The sequence below is a fragment of the Dreissena polymorpha genome, chromosome 2, assembly GCF_020536995.1.
Source record: "Dreissena polymorpha isolate Duluth1 chromosome 2, UMN_Dpol_1.0, whole genome shotgun sequence".
Classification (NCBI taxonomy): Eukaryota; Metazoa; Mollusca; class Bivalvia; order Myida; family Dreissenidae; genus Dreissena; species Dreissena polymorpha.
The window spans coordinates 130,812,372-130,831,864 of record NC_068356.1 but is presented as its reverse complement, the minus strand read 5'-3'; the positions used below and the strand labels follow the sequence as shown (position 1 = coordinate 130,831,864).

At 37.9% G+C, this 19,493-nt stretch overlaps 1 protein-coding gene across 1 annotated transcript in view; it reads right to left on the bottom strand.

Moving 5' to 3' along the window:
- Nucleotides 1-19,493, bottom strand: part of LOC127869005 (uncharacterized) — a 118,016-nt gene that overhangs the window by 30,985 nt on the left and 67,538 nt on the right. Inside the window, exons 52-64 of the mRNA XM_052411250.1 lie at nucleotides 15,564-15,674; nucleotides 13,511-13,763; nucleotides 12,538-12,853; nucleotides 11,659-11,776; nucleotides 10,801-10,991; nucleotides 10,314-10,452; nucleotides 9,539-9,746; nucleotides 7,859-7,969; nucleotides 7,548-7,719; nucleotides 7,063-7,182; nucleotides 5,799-5,882; nucleotides 5,045-5,241; nucleotides 1,893-1,907 (exon numbers count right to left, since the gene is read on the bottom strand). Coding sequence (XP_052267210.1) covers nucleotides 1,893-1,907; nucleotides 5,045-5,241; nucleotides 5,799-5,882; nucleotides 7,063-7,182; nucleotides 7,548-7,719; nucleotides 7,859-7,969; nucleotides 9,539-9,746; nucleotides 10,314-10,452; nucleotides 10,801-10,991; nucleotides 11,659-11,776; nucleotides 12,538-12,853; nucleotides 13,511-13,763; nucleotides 15,564-15,674 — 2,035 coding nt within the window. The remainder of the gene's footprint in view (nucleotides 1-1,892; nucleotides 1,908-5,044; nucleotides 5,242-5,798; nucleotides 5,883-7,062; nucleotides 7,183-7,547; nucleotides 7,720-7,858; nucleotides 7,970-9,538; nucleotides 9,747-10,313; nucleotides 10,453-10,800; nucleotides 10,992-11,658; nucleotides 11,777-12,537; nucleotides 12,854-13,510; nucleotides 13,764-15,563; nucleotides 15,675-19,493) is intronic.

The following is a 19,493-nucleotide window of genomic DNA, read 5'->3' as shown; positions in this document are numbered from 1 at the left end:
TTTTTTATTTGTTGCCATAGCAACCAGATTTTTTGACATAGGAACAAAATGAAATGACGTGCATAATGTCCATATTGCCATCTATCCATGGTCCAAGTTTCATGAAAAAATATTAAGAACTTTTAAAGTTATTGCAGGATCCAGAAAACCACCATTTCTAGCAGTACTTCTAGTCTATTTGTTGCCATAGCAACCAGAAGTTTTGACGTAGGAACAAAATGAAATGACGTGCATAATGTCTATATCGCCATCTATCTGTGTTCCAAGTTTCATGAAAAAATATGAAGAACTTTTAAAGTTATTGCAGCATCCAGAAAACCACCATTTTCAGCAGTATTTTTTGTCTATTTGTTGCCATAGCAACCAGAATTTTAGACATAGGAACAAAATGAAATGACGTGCATAATGCCCATATTGCCATCTATCCATGTTCCAAGTTTCATGAAAAAATATTAAGAACTTTTAAAGTCATCACAGGATCCAGAAAAGTGTGACGGACGAACAGACAGACAGACAGAGCGCAAACCATAAGTCTCCTCCGGTGAAACCGGTAGGGGACTAATAACTATGGATGCTACATTTGGTGTGGATAATAACAAGTGTAAATATATTTTGCATATTTGATTGACTCAATCACTATTAACACACCATTTCCGAAAAACATGAGTTTGTTCTGAATACTTTATGTTAGTGAACACAAAACACAATCACAATGGACAGATGCTTAATATCAAAGACAAACAACAGCTTTCACAATGTTAACACAGGTTCATCATTGTTTTATCGTTTTATTAAATGGTAATTTATTTTCTATAAAGGTTTGCAAACATTTGTTTACTGTGTAACAAAATTGACTATATCCAACAGATCTTGCGAAAACATAAATTTGGAAATGACTTTGGTATCAAAAACATAATACATTTAGTTTGATGATTGGAGTATTAAATAGGTGGGACAAATATTTGTTGTAAGTTAGAAATGATGTAAAACCTGGTAGCCAAATTAAAAACATAAAGAGGATTTTTAAGAGACATTAAAATAAAAATACAGCAAACATACAAAAAGTAAATGTAATGCACAGTTTTGTGTGAGAAAATCACCAAAAGATGCCGATTCTAAGCCTCATGTCTTATTGCTACTGCACATAATACAGTTTTTATATAGTTTTATATTGACATACAAACAATATCACTTATTGGTTTTGCAAAAGCCAGCATTCCAGCATACAAATTCTGCACTTTGTTTAACCTAAAACATTCCATTTTGTGTGATACGGAGGTAAGTCTTGGAAAACGTACTAATTTTACATACATACAATTGTATATGAGGGAACATATAATATGATCTGATGTAGTATGATTTATATCTACATCCACATTTGTGCAGTTTGAATATACATGTATATATATGTAAGGGATATTCTATATATGAGCTATATATTGATTTATAAACTGCACAAACACAAATTAAATCTAGCATATATACATATGCCAAACACCACATAAAAAACATTTCATACAGGGGATAAGCATCTAGTAACTGAAGAAAATTATAAAACTTTTGTTTTAAATTCAACTTTTTAGAAACATAAATGTTCAACCTTTATTTTCAAAATCATTTTAAAAATCAGGATATGGCATTACTTCTGTATGCCTTCAGCAAATTGTCTTAATGAAACACACCTTAAAGTTTCAGAAAAAACTTTCAAGAGGTAGAGAGACATAAACACATAACTGACAGACTAAGAATGAAAGGCATTTCTATAATCTATTACTAATGTTGGGATAACGATAAGTTACAACAAGCATTACTGATGTTAACTACAAACTATAACAACTAAAATGAGCTCGAACAAAACAATGTAAGCAACATTTTTAAGCATGCAACTTTACCTCCTGAATCTTTTGCTGTAAAGAAACATTATTCTTACTGTATGTTAGAACTTATTAAAGCCACTGTAAAAGCACTAATACCTTACAGTATTTCTGTTTGACTAACGTTATAAAAAAGCTTCAATTTCAAAGTGTTATTATAGTGAACTATGAACCAACAAGAGATGTGTTTGTAAGAAACACAATGCCCCTATTGCGCCGCTTTGAAGCCATAAATTTGACCTATGACCTTGAAGGATGACCTTGACTTTTCACCACTAAAAATGTGCAGCTCCATGAGATACACATGCATGCCAAATATCAAGTTGCTATGTTCAATATTAAAAAAGTTATGACCAAACTTTAACGAAGGTTAAAGTTTTAGGAAAGAAAAATACACTGATATTTGACCTTTGACCTTGAAGGATGACCTTGACTTTTCACCACTCAAAATGTGCAGCTCCGTGAGATACACATGCATTCCAAATATGAAGTTGTTAACTTCAATAATGCAAAAGTTATCAAACTTTAACCAAGGTTTAAGTTTTGGGACACACACAATGAATGAATGAATGAATGAATGACAGACCGACAGGCCATAAACAATATACCCCCAATCTTTCGATCCGGGGTCATAAAAAAACAACTCTTTTTCATGGCACTGTGCAACAATTTTTAACTTTGTGCTCGATAACATTTAATATAATTGAATATTATTAACAAAAATAAATTAAAGCTAAATAAAGCACTGAAATAAGAAACAGCCTGGTCTCATCTTTGAACTTAAACTTTAACCCAAGACTCGTCGTAATATGAATACAGTCCAACCCCTACTTCCGGTCACCCCTCATCGCCGGTCGCAAAGTGTAGGCGGCCGGTCTGTGCCGCGACCGTCGATAAACACTATATAATGAACTCCTCTTTAGCGGCAACCCCGTTTCTCCGGCCAGCGGCCAGCAATTTTGCATCCCAAATGTTAAATTTCCCCCATATGAGTGGTCACGCGCGAGTTAGTCAGTCATGTACACTGGCAAAATTACACCGACGCAACGGTGAAAAAATCGATACGTACTTCCGGTCTGCAGTTTATGCTCTGCAGTACTGAAGCATGATGTGTGATAAACATTTTGACAGCCAGTTTGCAAAATTGCAATTAATTAGCGGCAGATTATCGGGTTATCGGGTTTAAAGCAATATTCGAATGTTTGATCTTTTTGTTTTCGCACATGCGAATATCATCTATTAGTACTGGAAAAGAGATTCTTAATTTATAATTGATTATTTGTAGCTGTTGAGTCATACTATTTCAAGCACACATTTATGACAATTATTGGCTAATTAAAAGTTAAAAAGAACAATGCAACTTTCAACCGAAATCAACTGCTCTACATGTTCTCTGTGCTACAAAGTTTTTATCCAAAAATCAATACACGCTCGCATGGGTATGACGTGACATTGTACATAATTTGGCACGCTTTTGTCCGGACAAAGGAAATAAATGAGGACTTTTTTTTATGCTAGGATTTGCAAACGTCTCGTTAACATAAATCAATCGGGAGTGTGTTTTGGATTACAAATTATGATTCTCATTTGGGAATTTAACAAAACATTTATATTTGTTTTATATTTACAATGATTTCAATATTAATTTTGATAAAACCATTTTCGCGGCGAAATAAATGTTTTTATAATATTATGCATGAAAAGCACGATAGGATAACACCTGGTTGCTATTATGAGTCTCTTAAGTAACTGGCCACGATTTTATCGTGGAGGAGATCACTGTCGGGACCAATTCGTGCGGTAGGTATTACAAAGACATAAAACTGCAATTAACCAATTAAATTATCGATTGATAGTGACACGGGAGTTATTTACGCATAACTGATTCACAACTGTTCCCATCTTAAGTGCATTGGGGCCATACAACGCGCATTCTGTAAACAATGAATCATGAGAATGATTCTTTTTCATTGACTTGATTCTGATGAGGATGATATTGATGATGATAAGAAAGATGAATGGAATATTTTTTTGAATGAAAATGTTGTTTTATAGCTGACTTTAGAAAGGAAGGAATACAATTATTTTAAGTCTATACGTTGTTTAGTACATGTACACATATTTACCATTTTGTTTTTACAAAAATTGAACAGTTGGCCATCAACTCTAGACTCCCTATGACCTACCCCCTCTTAAAAGGCCACCCCGCTTAAGCAGCCAATTTGGCCGTTTCCCTTGACTGGCTGCTAAAGAGGGGTTGGACTGTAATCTGATTAATAACATTTGAGACTTTTGTATACTTACATGTTTTATCATAGTTTAAAGATAGCAATTAAATGCTGATGAGTTAAAATGAGCAAACCAAAAGAATTTACAGTCACACAAGCCGAAGTTAGACAGCAAAATCTAAACAATTCTATAATCAGGTTGTTTTTTTACTAAGAAAGTAACGCCGATAGTCGGCGTCTTCCCCTACCAGAATTGTTTCCCCACAAAATACAATTTCCCCTCCAATAATATCATTTTTCACCAAAACATATCGTTGTTTAGCATTTATTTCAGTTTTAAACCAATTATTGATAATTTTGATTGCTTAATTATCCATCGCAATACTAGCTCATTTGCGGTGGTCGCTAAAACACGTTAAAATAGAAATAAGCGTCTACGGAGTTGGATTAGAATGTGTAGTTTGCGGTTCCTGTTAATTTGTGCAAAGTCATGCGGAACATTTCGCACTTTATGGCTGTCAATATCGGTAGAAGAATCCTCAAACTTAACGTGCTTACATCTGAGTCGTTAAGGGCATGCTATATAACGTAATGGATAAAGGGAAGTCACTCTAAAGGTCATTTGTGTTTGTTAACGTTTTTTTAATGATTTTGACAGAAAACTTCTTTATTGTAATTTGGAAAAATTTCATCTAGATTTGATTGGGAATGGGGCCGGTTTTTTTTGCTTTGGGAATGCCTCCATTTTCTGGAGACGCAGACAGTGGTGAAAATACCCTGAAATCAGAGTAGATGAGTTATAGACATTGATTAAAACAGTTTTTATTTTTTCCCCAAATATGTTTCTTTCACCCTCTATTTTCCCCTTTCACCCAGCGTCCAGCGTCTTCCCCTTTGTCTAAAAAACCCCCTGACAATACATCAGCTGCAAATACAACATACCATCTTTTCTGCGCACAATCAAGTTCCAGATGGCCCGTCTGCCGCTGGGATCCACACCACTGGTCGGCTCATCAAGGATGACGGCCTTGGAGCCGCCGACAAATGCGAGGGCGATGCTCAGCCTGCGCTGCATGCCTCCAGACAGGTTCCTCACCAGGGTGTGCCGACAGTGGTACAGATCAACGTCCTTCAGTAACCTTAACAGACAGACATTATTTGACCTGCATTGTGCAAAGATAGGTCTAATGCCATATGTGGCCAGCGCATCTGTAGACCAGTCTGGCCAGAAGCTTCAATGTCCTTGTAAAGTCTAGAAGCTTTCATAGTACTTTTTAAAATAGTCAACAAGTTTAGGAACTAAAAATGTATACCTAAAACCATTAAAATAACATAAACAAATTGATTGATAGTTACAAACAAGATAATGCATTCAATTAACCCATATGCCATTGTTGGAGGCCTTGTCAGTAATGTCATAAGCTCATACAAATTAGTCCAAAAGAAGGTCTTTGTCAAGGTTAAATTTAGTTCAAGTGATGCAGATATGTTCAAAGATATCATCCATTTAAGTATCTAAGCTTTAAAGCAAAAAGTTTGATGTCAGACGAAAAGTGTCTTTATGATTTAACCTGGTACAGATAAACAGACTGACGGACAAAAACATGGATGGATGGAAAATTGGAGATGCAAATCCCTATATGCCGATTGGCTTCAATAGAGGCTGAAGGGGGGGGGGGGATAAACGTGTGCTTACTGTCGTATTTCTTCCTCTTTTGAGATGGCATTGTAAGAGTCCTTGATGGCGCTGTAAAACTCCATGTGCTCCTTGACTGTCATGCTGAAAGGGACGGCATATAAATAAGATCTTTGCTAAAACATGACTAATTACCTCCACACTGCTCTGTTCAAGGGCAAATAACTCAGGAATGAGTGGATCAATACACTATAAATACACTATTTTCATGTTTAAAATTGTAATTTGACCTCTTGAGAAATGTTGAAGTAGGTTGTTCCACAAACTAGTGCATGTAACATTTTATCACATGCTATACCCTGCTTCCCATGTAATACAACCATTACATATTTTTTTATATTACACATGTGTAATACAACATTTTAAGCGTTTTCATTGGCTTAGTTTTCGTTTATTGACCAATCGTATTTTGTTATTTTGCTGAAATGACGTTGCGACGTCAAATGACTTCACGAAATGTAAACAACATTCGGGATTTATCATTATGTTTGCGTAAATATTTATTTAATTTGCTCATTTAAAAGCATGTGATAAAAAAGATCTGACACTCGTTGTCATATCATACCATATTTTATTAAACTCGTCCAGGAAATTCGTTAGTAAGCTTGCCAAAGGCTCGCTTACTAACAAAATTTCTGAACTCATTTAATAAAATATGGTATGATATGACAACTCGTGCCAGATCCTATATTTATGCTGCTTGACCAACGGACACTCTCCATGATAGATGTCTCTCATACTTTGTAAGTGGAAATTTAATGACTGTGAGCTTAAATAAAAGATTCAAGGATAAACCCTTAGTCACTTAAAATTGTGCATGTATTTGTGGTAATATAGTAAAGGAAGTATTTTTTATTTCTTGAAATGGACAGGTTTGGAAAAGAGACTAATATTTATGGACATGATATGAACTTTTAAGAACATGTTGCCGCCAGGGCTTATTTACATTATTTGTTTGCAAACAGAAGGCTATGTTAATTGAATTTTCTTTTATAGAACCAACATTTCGCCTCAGCCATTATTTGGTGGAGTGCTCGACTATCAATCTAGAGTTTGTGTCACAACAACATTTTTGGAGAATCGATCCAGAAATTTATCTTGGGTAGTTCTCTCTCTTCTTCTGATTCAAGTCAGGCAATTGTCAGTAACTTGCATAAATATGTGAAAATAAGTACTGCTAAACTCCCTTGCCCTGGAAAAATGTGAGTTCATTAACTAATCGCGGTCAGTGGAAATCCAACATAGCATGAAAGTTAACACTCACTATTCGTAGAGGGCATTCCCCTGTGAGCACAGACCAATGCTGCCTCTCATGTCACTGAGGGGCCTGTTGAGCAGACGGACACTACCACTAGAGGGCTCCAGCATACCCGTCAACATGTTCCTGAAGCAGAACACAATTTAAAAAGTTATGTTTTGGAAAAAACTGGGTTTCATGCACGTGCGTTAAGTGTCATCCCTGATCAGACTATGCAGTATGCACAGGCTAATCATGGACGACACTTTCCACCTGAACAAAAATGCCATAAAAGCGAAAAAAATGTCATCCCTGATTAGCCTGTGCAAACTGCACAGGTTAATCTGGGATGAAACATAACGCACATGCGTTTTCCCTAAACAAGGCTCATATCATGAATCTAAAGACAATGATAAAGGGTTGCTGCTAGCAACACATAACCTAAGTATTTCAATTATATACGTTAACAAATGGGTAAGTGGCATAGCTAAGAAATTAATAATTTCCCTTACATGGTGGTAGTTTTTGCAGCTCCGTTATGTCCGAGGAGGGTGGTGATGTTGCCACTGTGAATGTCAAGGTTAAGGTCAGACACTGCGCGCGTCCCGTCCGAGTAGGTCTTGGTAAGGCCTCGCGCTGACAATACCACTGGAGTCGACTTCTGAGCAGGCTCACTGAACACATCTAAATATACAAACAGAACTTTAATGATTTCAATTTTGGAACCTCTGGGATTACAGGCCTCCCTAAAAATGCTAACCCTAAATCACACAAATATTGTTAAATTTTGCTAGGATTTCAAGGAAAAGGAGACCAAACTTACTCTTTCCCTGATTGCTTGGTGAATATGCAGACTCCCTTCCACTGGATTTGCTACAACACCAGCGAGACGGCAGGCAGAAGAAATACCACGGCTCTGATACACCAAATTTACCTGCAAATACACAATTTTATTGTAATCTTCATTCTGTCACAAGTACATACTATATTCAACATTGAAATAGAAGAAACCATCTTCACATCTAGTGTTTTCTGTATGATGCTAGTAGCTGGACTACTTGTTTTCTGTATGATGCTAGTAGCTGGACTACTTGTTTTCTGTATGACGCTAGTAGCTGGACTACTTTTTTAATTTCAATACAAGGACTGGCTGGCTTTGGCACTTATCCTCAACGCAAAAATATTTAATAACTTTACATTTAATTAGTTTGTGATATGTTTCTCTTTAAAGAATAGTGTCATTTGTGTGCATTTTCAAAATAACAAAATTGACTCATACAAAATACAAGAAACCGTCGGAGACGGGTTATGCGCCCCAAAGGTTTTTTGGTCACAATATTGCACTTTATATTCAGATAAAAGGAAACGTCTTGAGGGGCATAACTTTGGACAAAATAATACTATGGATGCTTCAGCAACTTAAAAATTTCAAATGGCCATAACTCTGTGAAAAATCATCCGACGAGAACCGGCTGATAATATGCACATCCCCTCTTAATAGTGGAGCTTTCCATAAAGTTTCATTGAATTCTGGTCATTAGTTGCTGAGAAATAGCCCGGAAAAGAATTGCACTATATGTACAGTTAATGGAAAAATTCAAAGGGCAATAACTCTGTGAAAAATCATCCGACGAAAACCGGCTGATAATATGCACATCTTCTTTTGGTAGTGAAGCTTCCCATAAAGTTTCATTGAATTCCAGTCATTAGTTGCTGAGAAATAGCCCGGACAAGAATTGCACTATATGTACAGTTAATGGAAAATTTCAAAGGGCCATAACTCTGTGAAAAATCATCCGACCAGAACCGGCTGATAATATGCACATCTCCTCTTGGTAGTGAAGCTTCCCATAAAGTTTTATTGAATTCCGGTCATTAGTTGCTCAGAAATAGCCCGGACAAAAATTTTGCATGGACGGATGGACGCACACACACAAGCACGGACAGACGAAGCGGCGACTATATGCTCCACCTCAAATTTTTTGGGGGGAGCATAAAAAGCCATTCTCAGTTATATGCCCATGGTTTTCTTTGTTGAGAAGAAATTATGTAAAGAAATTATGAACAGCACCAAAACAAGAATATTACCGTCTGATGCTGCTTTTTCCTTTATGTGTGACCTGTTTCACATACCACATTACAACAAGAACTCATGTTATATGCAAATGTGATGTTTGTTTGATTTATAAGATTTATGGAATGACCATTCTAACCCTAAATTTAATGAATGGAGAATACTATGTTCTTAAACCCTTAGCCACTCTGATATGCACTTTGACATATTTTAGTCTTTAGTAATTCTAATTAAATATAAGACCTTTCTTACTAGATTAAAGTTTACAGCCTTCATATACAAACTTAACATACAGATGAGCAGCAAACAGCATAAAACCTGAACAGACTGCGTGTTACTATCAGGCTTTTCTGGTTTTATGTTGGTTGCATTTTTCCACTTCCACTTTACTTCTGAGCGGGAAAAGGTCAAAGAACTGCTATGACTCACCTGGCATCACATTGCGGACATACCACCCCAGAATGAAGTATATGCCGCTGTCAATCACCATCATGATGTTACACCAGCGGAAATTGAAATCGTCCTCGGTGTTATAGGGATCCTTGACCACATTGCTCCATTGCAGACCAATCATCTGCTCTTCAAAACGCGCGATGTACTGGGCCGCATAGCTGAATGCCGTGGTAGACGACAGACACTGAAATACAGGGGAGCCATAATGACTTTTAGATATATGCAACACAGGATTGAAGAGAGTTTTTTTTAATGAGAAATGCCATTTAAGTGCGAAGTGTTGTCCCTGATTAGCCTGAGCAGACTGCGAAGGCTAATCTGGGACAACACTTCAGCCACATGCATTGAGCTCAGTTTTCCCACAACAAGGCTCTATAAATCCAATACCTCACTGAAATTATTTTACATGAAACTGCAAACACTACAGTAACTTCTGACATCTGACAAATGAAAGATAAATAATTGCTCACACTATAGAACATTGCCTTGATTATGTGTTCCTTAACTATTTAAAATTCAGACAAACATTAAATTTAAACAAAGAATGTTTGTAGTTGTAAACAACACAACTTAAATGCTTGGTTTCAGTATTGTAGACCAAAAATACAAGCTGAAGCAGGAATGGAATCTACTTAACCCTTCTGGTCATATGTGAGCATTTTTCTGCCAGAATTGTGCATTCATTGTTACATTTTAAAAATTGATACACAACTGTATTTTTTACATGGTCTTAGACTTATGTGTAACTTACGGCTAGAGTTTTCTGCCAGAATGTCATGTCAACCTCCAATGTGTAGAGAACAACAAAGGGTAGATAACTGATGAAGTACACAATGAAGCAGGTCAGAATGGCCAGCGATGTGCGCGTGAAGAAGGCACTCACAAAGTAACTGAAAACAGAGAAGTGAGAATCAGTCAGAGGGCCACTAAGATATTTGATTAAAGATGTAATTCTTTGGAATTTCATAAGTTCATAACACTGATTCAAATATAAAACCAGAAAATATGGTTAAAAAGGTAAACATTGTGGGGGGTTTTAATTTTGAGAATATATTCTGGTGTCTGTAATCAGTCATGGAATGAAGTATAGAATATAACTCGACAGGCTTCTGATGAGACCATGACACCAGTAAGATTTGTATACAGCAATCCTATAAAAATCAAAGTAAGCTTTAAAAGTGTAACAACTATAAAACCCATAAAATTAAAAACAACAACAAAAAACAACAAAAACATACCATAGCATTAAGATTGAGAATGCAAAGTCTATAAAGTAGAGCCAGACAATGAAGGCATTGCTCTCTGTGAAGATGTTTGCATATTTCAGAATGATGATGTCAATCCCACAAACTGCCGCCATAATAAGGTAGGTCGTAAGAAGCCACGCCCAGAAATTCAGGCCACACTTAAGCCCCATGATGTTTAGGGTCTGAAATACAAATATGAGTAGTGTTCTAAGAAAACTGGGCATAATGCATGTGTGTAAAGTGTTGTCCCAGATTAGCCTGTGCAGTCTGCACAGGCTTATCAGGGACGACACTTTCCGCCTAAATTGGATTTTTGCTTAGAAGAAACTTCATTTAAACGAAAAATGTCATAAAAGTGGAAAGTGTCGTCCCTGATTATCCTGTGTGGATTGCACATGCATTATAGTTTTTACAGAACACGACACATATAGTTATACTGAATGTGTGATTGAAAAAGTGCCTCTATTGATAGTATAAAAAAATTGACAATTACACGTAAAAAGTTAGATATCAAGTTTTTTTCTCCAATGAAAGCAGCAAAGTATCACTTTTTTTTTTTAATGACAAATTGGTGATATGCCTTACACTTAATTTAAGACATTGAATACATAGTAATATGATTATCATTGTGACAATATACAAAAAGTAATTTATAAATTACAAACATCTCAAAATCTCTTTTTGTAGTACCACATTGACAATGTATCATCTAAAAATTGAAAAATTGACCAATGTTTCACACATCAATACAATGCACTGCCATTTTGACAGCTTTAAGTGGCTGTTACAGTATTGAGCAACTGTTCTAAGATGTACATGAAAGATGTAGCCAGTCTCTACATTGCCTACCTCTTCCTGCCCCCTTTCCCTGTCGTACACCAGGTTGTATACTGCCACAGCAATACTGGCGATGAATGATATGGTCATCAGTACCGGCAATAGGTAGCCAGCTATTGTGTTAACAAAACTGAAACAGGGAAAAAGCATCATGGCTGATATTAAGGCTTAAAATGTAGACATCAGAATGACAGGTATATTGATTTGTCCTACTTACAAACACGACAATTCATAACTAAACGCAACAACTGATTGAGAAATCAGCAGTAACAAAAGAGTAATCATATAATAATGACATCAATCATGAGAAATCAGCAGTAACAAAAGAGTAATCATATAATAATGACATCAATCATGAGAAATCAGCAGTAACAAAAGAGTAATCATATAATAATGACATCAATCATGAGAAATCAGCAGTAACAAAAGTGTAATCATATAATAATGACATCAATCATGAGAAATCAGCAGTAACAAAAGTGTAATCATATAATAATGACATCAATCATGAGAAATCAGCAGTAACAAAAGAGTAATCATATAATAATGACATCAATCATGAGAAATCAGCAGTAACAAAAGAGTAATCATATAATAATGACATCAATCATGAGAAATCAGCAGTAACAAAAGAGTAATCACATAATAATGACATCAATCATGAGAAATCAGCAGTAACAAAAGAGTAATCACATAATAATGACATCAATCACATCATGAACAAACATGAACATGAAATGCAGATATGCAGATGTCCCGCTACATGTCACTGGACACAAAACCCTTACCCCCACCCCCCACAAACACACATGGGTACACTATATGACTTAACATCATTATTACAGCGGAGGCCTAATATAAACTTAAATAAACAAACAAAAGCCAACTCACGTATCAAGTGTATGACAAGGGAAAGGGAATTGGTTGGTTGCAACCCTTGGCATCTTGAAATCCACCTGTTCATGCTCAGCATATAACGAGATAATAGCAGAGTCAATCATGTCCTGGAGCTGAATGAAACCTCGGAAATAGCGAAGCTCGTTGAAGAAGTGATCCTCTGGCTGAGGGCGCCACATTCTGTCCTTGATACGGTTCGTATTTGGAGAATTATCCACGTCCATTCGGATCTTATACTGGATGTGTGTACTTATGGGGTGTGTATGACGCTTCAGTCTCTTTAGTTTTCCGGACACTTCAAAAACAAGACCTAAAAGAAAAGAAATCAAATAAAAAAAGTGAAATTTGGGGGTATAAATTTGTGCCATATAGTATTACATACATGCATTCTGTATACATAGCAGGTCATAAACTTGTACTTGAAGGGTGTATATAAACAAAGTTGTAATCATACATTCATACACAACACATATGCAGCTTAAAAACTTAATTTCCAGATATATTAGCATGGTCTTCAAAGAGTCTTTGTGGAGGTTATTAATATGTGTAGAAGTGGAACCACAAAGGGGAACAATTTAGAAATCTGCAGAAACAAGAGATGTGTTTGTCAGAAACACAATGCCCCCTATTGCGCCGCTTTGCAATACAATTTCAATTTATCATTTGGCAGGTTTAGAAATTATCTCCCTTATAAATCTTATTACTTCCCTTGGATTGTATTTTATGACTTTTGACCTTGAAGGATGACCTTGACCTTTTACCACTCAAAATGTGCAGCTTTATGACATACACATGCATGCCAAATATAAAGTTGCTATCTTCAATATTGCAAAAGTTATGGCCAATGTTAAAGTTTTTGGACGGACGCACAGACTGACAGACTGACAGACGGACTGACGGACAGTTCAACTGCTATATGCCTCCCTACCGGGGGCATAAAAATGAGCGAATCAAGAGTACATCATACCAGCCAGCAGCTCATTGCGGTTGTTGAATTGAATAGCCGCAGTCTGCATGTCTGACTCAGTCGCATATCCCACATATCTGTTGATTTCTATGCAGGACACGTAGTCAGACACGAGGCTGGCCACCTTGGAAATGGACTTCATGAGGCCGGTGTCTGCGTCTTGGAAGGTGTAGATCAGGTTGGTCAGGTCTTGGTTGTTCACACCGGACATCTGCATCACTAACGACTTGACCAACTCACTCTCGAACAGCGCCTGGTACAAAATAAACAGTAGATATACAGAATACTATGTAAGTGCTCGATTCAAGTAAGTTCATCTGGCCTGGCTCAGAAAATCTCACTCAATGAACACAGACTGGGAGTTCTGAAGCCTTTAAAAGCCAAAGGAGGGCTAACAGATACACACCAGAATATCAAACAATTGCTTGAAACTTGAGGAAAAAAAAACAGCTCAATTTTCCGACAAAAGTTCTGCAATTAAAAAGAGAACTTTAAAAAAAAAATGTGCGTTCAGACTGATGCAAAAACTTTATTTAAAAAACATAAAACATAAATCATTATAGCTGGAGTAACTAACTTTATAAAGTATTGGGGTTTTAACATTTTCTTGCTGAAAATGGCTAAATGTAAACAGCATAAAATCAAAACGGCCTGTGAGTTACTTGCAGGTTTTATGCTGTTTGCTACTCATCAGTATCTTAGGGTTGGTAATAAAGTCTTGAAAACTTGTATTTATTATGAAACTTAATTATCCCCACGCTTTTTGAAAAAAAGGTGGGGATATTGTGGTTATCTCCGCCGTCCGTCCGTCCGTCTGTCCGTCCGTCTGTCCGTCCGTCCTGGCCACTATCTCCTCCTACACTAAAAGCACTAGAACCTTGAAACTTACACACATGGTAGCTATGAGCATATGTGCGACCCTGCACTATTTGGAATTTTGATCTGACCCCTGGGTCAAAAGTTATAGCGGTTGGGGTGGGGCCGCGTCAGAAATTATCACTCATTTTTTTAGGTTATTTTACATTTACTTCTTTATTTCTACACCGATTCACTTCAAATTGATACTGGACCTCTCTTATGACAATACGGTCAATCTCAACCATGCATGGCCCCATTCCCAACCCTGGGGCGCCCCGCCCACATAGGCCACACCCACCAAAAATTTCCATTTACTATATTTTTTTCATTTCTACACGGATTCACTTCAAATTGATACTGCACTTTTGTTATGACATTAGGGTCAATCTCAACTATGCATGGCCCCAATCCCAACCCTGGGGCGCCCGCCCACATAGGCCACACCCACCAAAAAATTCCATTTACTATAATTTTTTCATTTCTACACGGATTCACTTCAAATTGATACTGAACTTCTCTTATGACATTAGGGTCAATCTCAACTATGCATGGCCCCATAACCAACCCTGGGGCCCCGCCCACATAGACCACACCCACCCAAAATTGCCTTTACTATAATTTCTTCATTTCTACACCGATTCACTTCAAATTGATATTGAACTTCTCTTATGACAATACAGTCAATCTCAACTATGCATGGCCCCATTACCAACCCTGGGGCGCCCCGCCCACATAGACCACACCCACCCAAAATTGCCTTTTACTATAATTTCTTCATTTCTACACCGATTCACTTCAAATTGATACTGAACCTCTCTTATGACAATACGGTCAATCTCAACTATGCATGGCCCCATTACCAACCCTGAGGCCCCGCCCACATAGACCACACCCACCCAAAATTGCCTTTTACTATAACTTCTTCATTTCTACACCAATTCACTTCTAATTGATGATGAACTTCTCTTATGACAATACGGTCAATCTCAGCTATGCATGGCCCCATTACCAACCCTGGGGCACACCTAGGTCAAACATTCGGCGTGGGGATACGCGTCGGCCTCTGCCGCGCCATTTCTAGTTCTATATGATTTTCTCATGGACAAAAACACATCAAAATGAGTGTGTGGTAAAGGTTTAAAAAGAAGAGTGCGTTGTTGTTACTCCTAAAAACTTAGCGTGATGTTTCACTGACCTGAATATCCTTGCCGGTGTCTCCAGCCAGCTCCTCCAGTACAATGGTCCCGTCGGCCCAATCCAGGGCTATCTGCGTGAAGTTCTCTAACTTTGCAAATGTAGCATTAGCCTGTAAATGAGAAAAAAAGAAAAGTCAAAATCAAATGAAACATTGAACTTTTTATCATCTGTTCACCTTTGTTCAAGAACTTAATAAGTGCTTTAGAAATTTCGATTTACAGTTGTCAAAAATTTGCTGGCGTGACAGATCTTATTCCAACATCAGACGTGCATTGTCAGCTATTTTGGTTTGAAAGTTTTAAAAATTAACAAATGAAAACAAAAAACACTTGACCAATCCTTAATGCCTCACTATATTAACTTATTTGTATTCAACAAGGATCTAGTATTCCCCATAAATAATATAAACAAGGCTTGTCAAAGAATTTGACTTATGCACCTAATGTGTAATAGAGCATGTTTATAGACACTCAGGAATAATTGTATCACTCAAGATCAAGAAGGTGTCTTTCAAGTCTACACTTCAAAGTGATCCTTGTGATGACACATTTGAAGTTTGTATTCAATCCCCTATAAAATGTGGTAATTGTTGCTTCCTGAAACTTACCACATTCTCTAATTGAGCATAGCTCTGGGAAAACAGGGCTTAATGCATGACAGTCAAGTATTGTCCCAGATTAGCCTGTGTATTGTGCACAGGCTAATCAGGGACAACACTTTCAATTTGTATGGTATTTTTCATTTAAAGGTAGTATCCTTTTAGTGAGAATCAGTTTAAGAGGGAAGTGATGTATTTGATTAGCCTAAGCTGACTGCAAAGGATAATTTGGGACAACATATGCACACGCATTAAGCCCCATTTTCCCAAAGCAAGGCTCATCTGCACAAACTGATGGACCGACAAATAAACAGTGACTTGCTCCACTCCCATGCTTAACCCTTTCCCACTTAGAAGCAAAGTGAAAATGGCTATGTGCAAACAGCATATAACAAATTTTCTTAAAGTAAAATTCATTTTAATTATTAAATACTTACCTGTTATCTCTAGCTTACCCCTTTCCAAGGGAGTTATTTCATCCGGAAAATATTCAAGCGCTGGGAATCGTCCACCTCTATAAAGAATCCAAATCAGGTTAAACATAGTACAATGCAACCTAACAGGAAATCAAGAACCACAACTCATCTTTCCTTTACGCAAACATAAAAAGGCGATGAGCGGGGTGGGAGGTGGGACTTACCGATAACAGGTAAGTATTTAATAATTAAAATGAATTTTACTTTAAGAAAATTTGTTTTAATATCATAAATACGTTACCTGTTATCTCTAGCTGATTTTGCAGCTGCGGCGGGAAGGTTCGCATATTTTTTCCCATCACAGCAGAACCCATATAGAGGGTTTACAGCCAGAGATAGTAGAATCATGTCCTCTTATAATCTTTGTTAGTACAGTATAGTACTTAATTCTCGGATGGCACCAGTGTACTTATGCCATAGAAGAAACTACAGTTTGAGCCACTACAAGAGGACCCAACTTATACAAATTGTCTTGTTGGCACTCAAGAGAACGAAGATAAAAAGAGGAGAAGGTGGTCGGATTCCTCCAGAAAGCAGCTTGAAGCACTTCAGATAGTGGGCTCTGATTAATATAAGCCCACGAAGCCGAAAGAGCTCTTAATTCATGCGGTCTTATCTTAAACAGGGATAAGTCCCTCGATGAAAGAGAAGAATAAGCTTTCCTTATAGTCGAGGCTATCTAACGAGAAATAGAAGCCGCAGACACATCGCCCCCCTTTTAATGGAATGAAAAGTCTCTTGCGAGAACCTCGAATAGACTTTACCTTTTTAAGGTAGAACTTCAAAGCCCTGACCGGGCCAAGGAGTCTATCATCATCTTCATGTCCACAAGTTCTAGATAGACTTGGAACTTTGAAGGGTTTGGAAGCCATAGAGGGGAGTTGATTTTTAGCAAGGAATCCTGACTGACATAACAATGTAACGGATCCATCAGAAGAGTCAAAACGAAAATGACTATCCTCGATAGAAAGAGCATGAATTTCACTTCTCCGTTTGGCTGAAGCCATAGTAAGAAGGAAAACGGTCATTCATGTTAGGAATTGTAATGAAGCCTGATCAAGAGGTTCATAGGGAGCCTTAATAAGCGAACCTAGCACACAAGCTAAATCCCATTTAGGAGCAAGTGTACGAGATACAGGACGACTAAGTTCCATAGCTCGAACAAGTTCTGAAATAGCTGGATCAGCACAGACTTGTGAAGACTTAGTGAAAGCCAATGTATGCGAAATCATAGATCTGTATCCTTTGATGGAACTAAGAGAAAGTTTCTTATCATTAAAAAGATAAATGAGAAAATCCGCTATTCGTCTAGCAGAGGGATTGAGGGGATTAATTTTCCCTCGAAAACACCAATTAGAGAAGAGTTTCCAACGAGCATCATAGACTGCTCTGGTGGATTTTCTCCTTGCCGAAGCAACGAGGGTTGAAGTCCTGACAGAAAAACATTTCTTCTGCAAAGATTGCCTGATAACGGCCAGACGTGTAAGTGGAACATTTTTGGGTCCGCATGTAGTCTGCCGCTTTGAGACAGAAGATCTGACCTGTGAGGAAGATTCCTGGGATAATCGTACAGGAGACTGAGAAGATCGTTGAACCAAGATCTTCTGGGCCACCAAGGGGCAATCAGGAGTATCCTGCAAGAGCTCACCCTGATTTTGCCCAATATTTGGGGAATTAGAATGGGTGGGGGATAGGCGTAAGCGTCCAGTTGGTCCCACGCGAACGAAAGCGCGTCGATTGCCCACGCTGCTGGATCGTAAACTGGACTCACATACAGAGGAAGTCTGTGATTGTGTCTGGTCGCAAATAGATCGACCAGGGGATAACCGAACTTGAAAAAGATCTGGTTGGTCACTTCTTGATGAAGTGTCCACTCCGATGGAAGTAACTGGTGTTTGCGAGACAAACCATCCGCCAGGGCGTTGAGGCGACCTGGTATATATTTTGCCAGCAGATGAATGTTGAGTGTTTTGCAAAGAACAAGTAATTTTCTGGTTTCCAGATACAGGGATTGAGAATGTGTTCCCCCCTGTGCCTGGATGTAAGCCACCACAGATGTGTTGTCTGTTGACACCATCACACAAGAGTCTCGAAGATGTGATTGGAAATGAGATACAGCTAGAAATACTGCTCGCATTTCTAGATTGTTGATATGTAGGTGAGATTCCTGATGAGACCACAACCCTGAAATTATCAGACTGAGAGGTTCCAGGTGAGCACCCCACCCTTCCTTGCTCGCATCCGTTATTAGATATAATGACGGTTGCGGAGGAAGAAGGGGTACTCCTGCCAACATAGTCTCCTCGTCTAGCCACCACTGAAGATGAGACCTTAAGGAGGGAAGGATTGGAATCTGTGTTAATAGATTGCCTGGAGACCATTTCCAACAAGCTGAGAGATAGTGCTGAAGAGGACGTAGGAAGAGACGTCCCAACTGCACAAAGTCTGCTACTGAGCTCAGGATACCGTTGAGAGAGAGGAATTCTTGAGCTGTTATATGAGATTGGGACAAAACCCAGTTGACCTTCATCAGAAGGTCTGATATACGTTGAATAGACACTCTGACCCGATTGATGTGGGTCAAGAAATTCATTCCCACAAACGTAAAGTCCTGTGAAGGAATGAGGTCTGATTTGTCTGCATTGAGAAGGAGCCCTAACGAGAGGAGTTCCTTCCAAGAGAATTCTAGGTTGTACAGAAGCAATTGACGATCGAGCTGTTGTAAGAGCCAGTCTGCAAAATACTGAAGAAGAATAATCCCGTGAACTCTGAGGTGTGATCCGACTGCTGACATTAGTTTGGTAAAAACTCGTGGGGCTGTCGCCAACCCGAAAGGCATAGACCGGAACTGGTA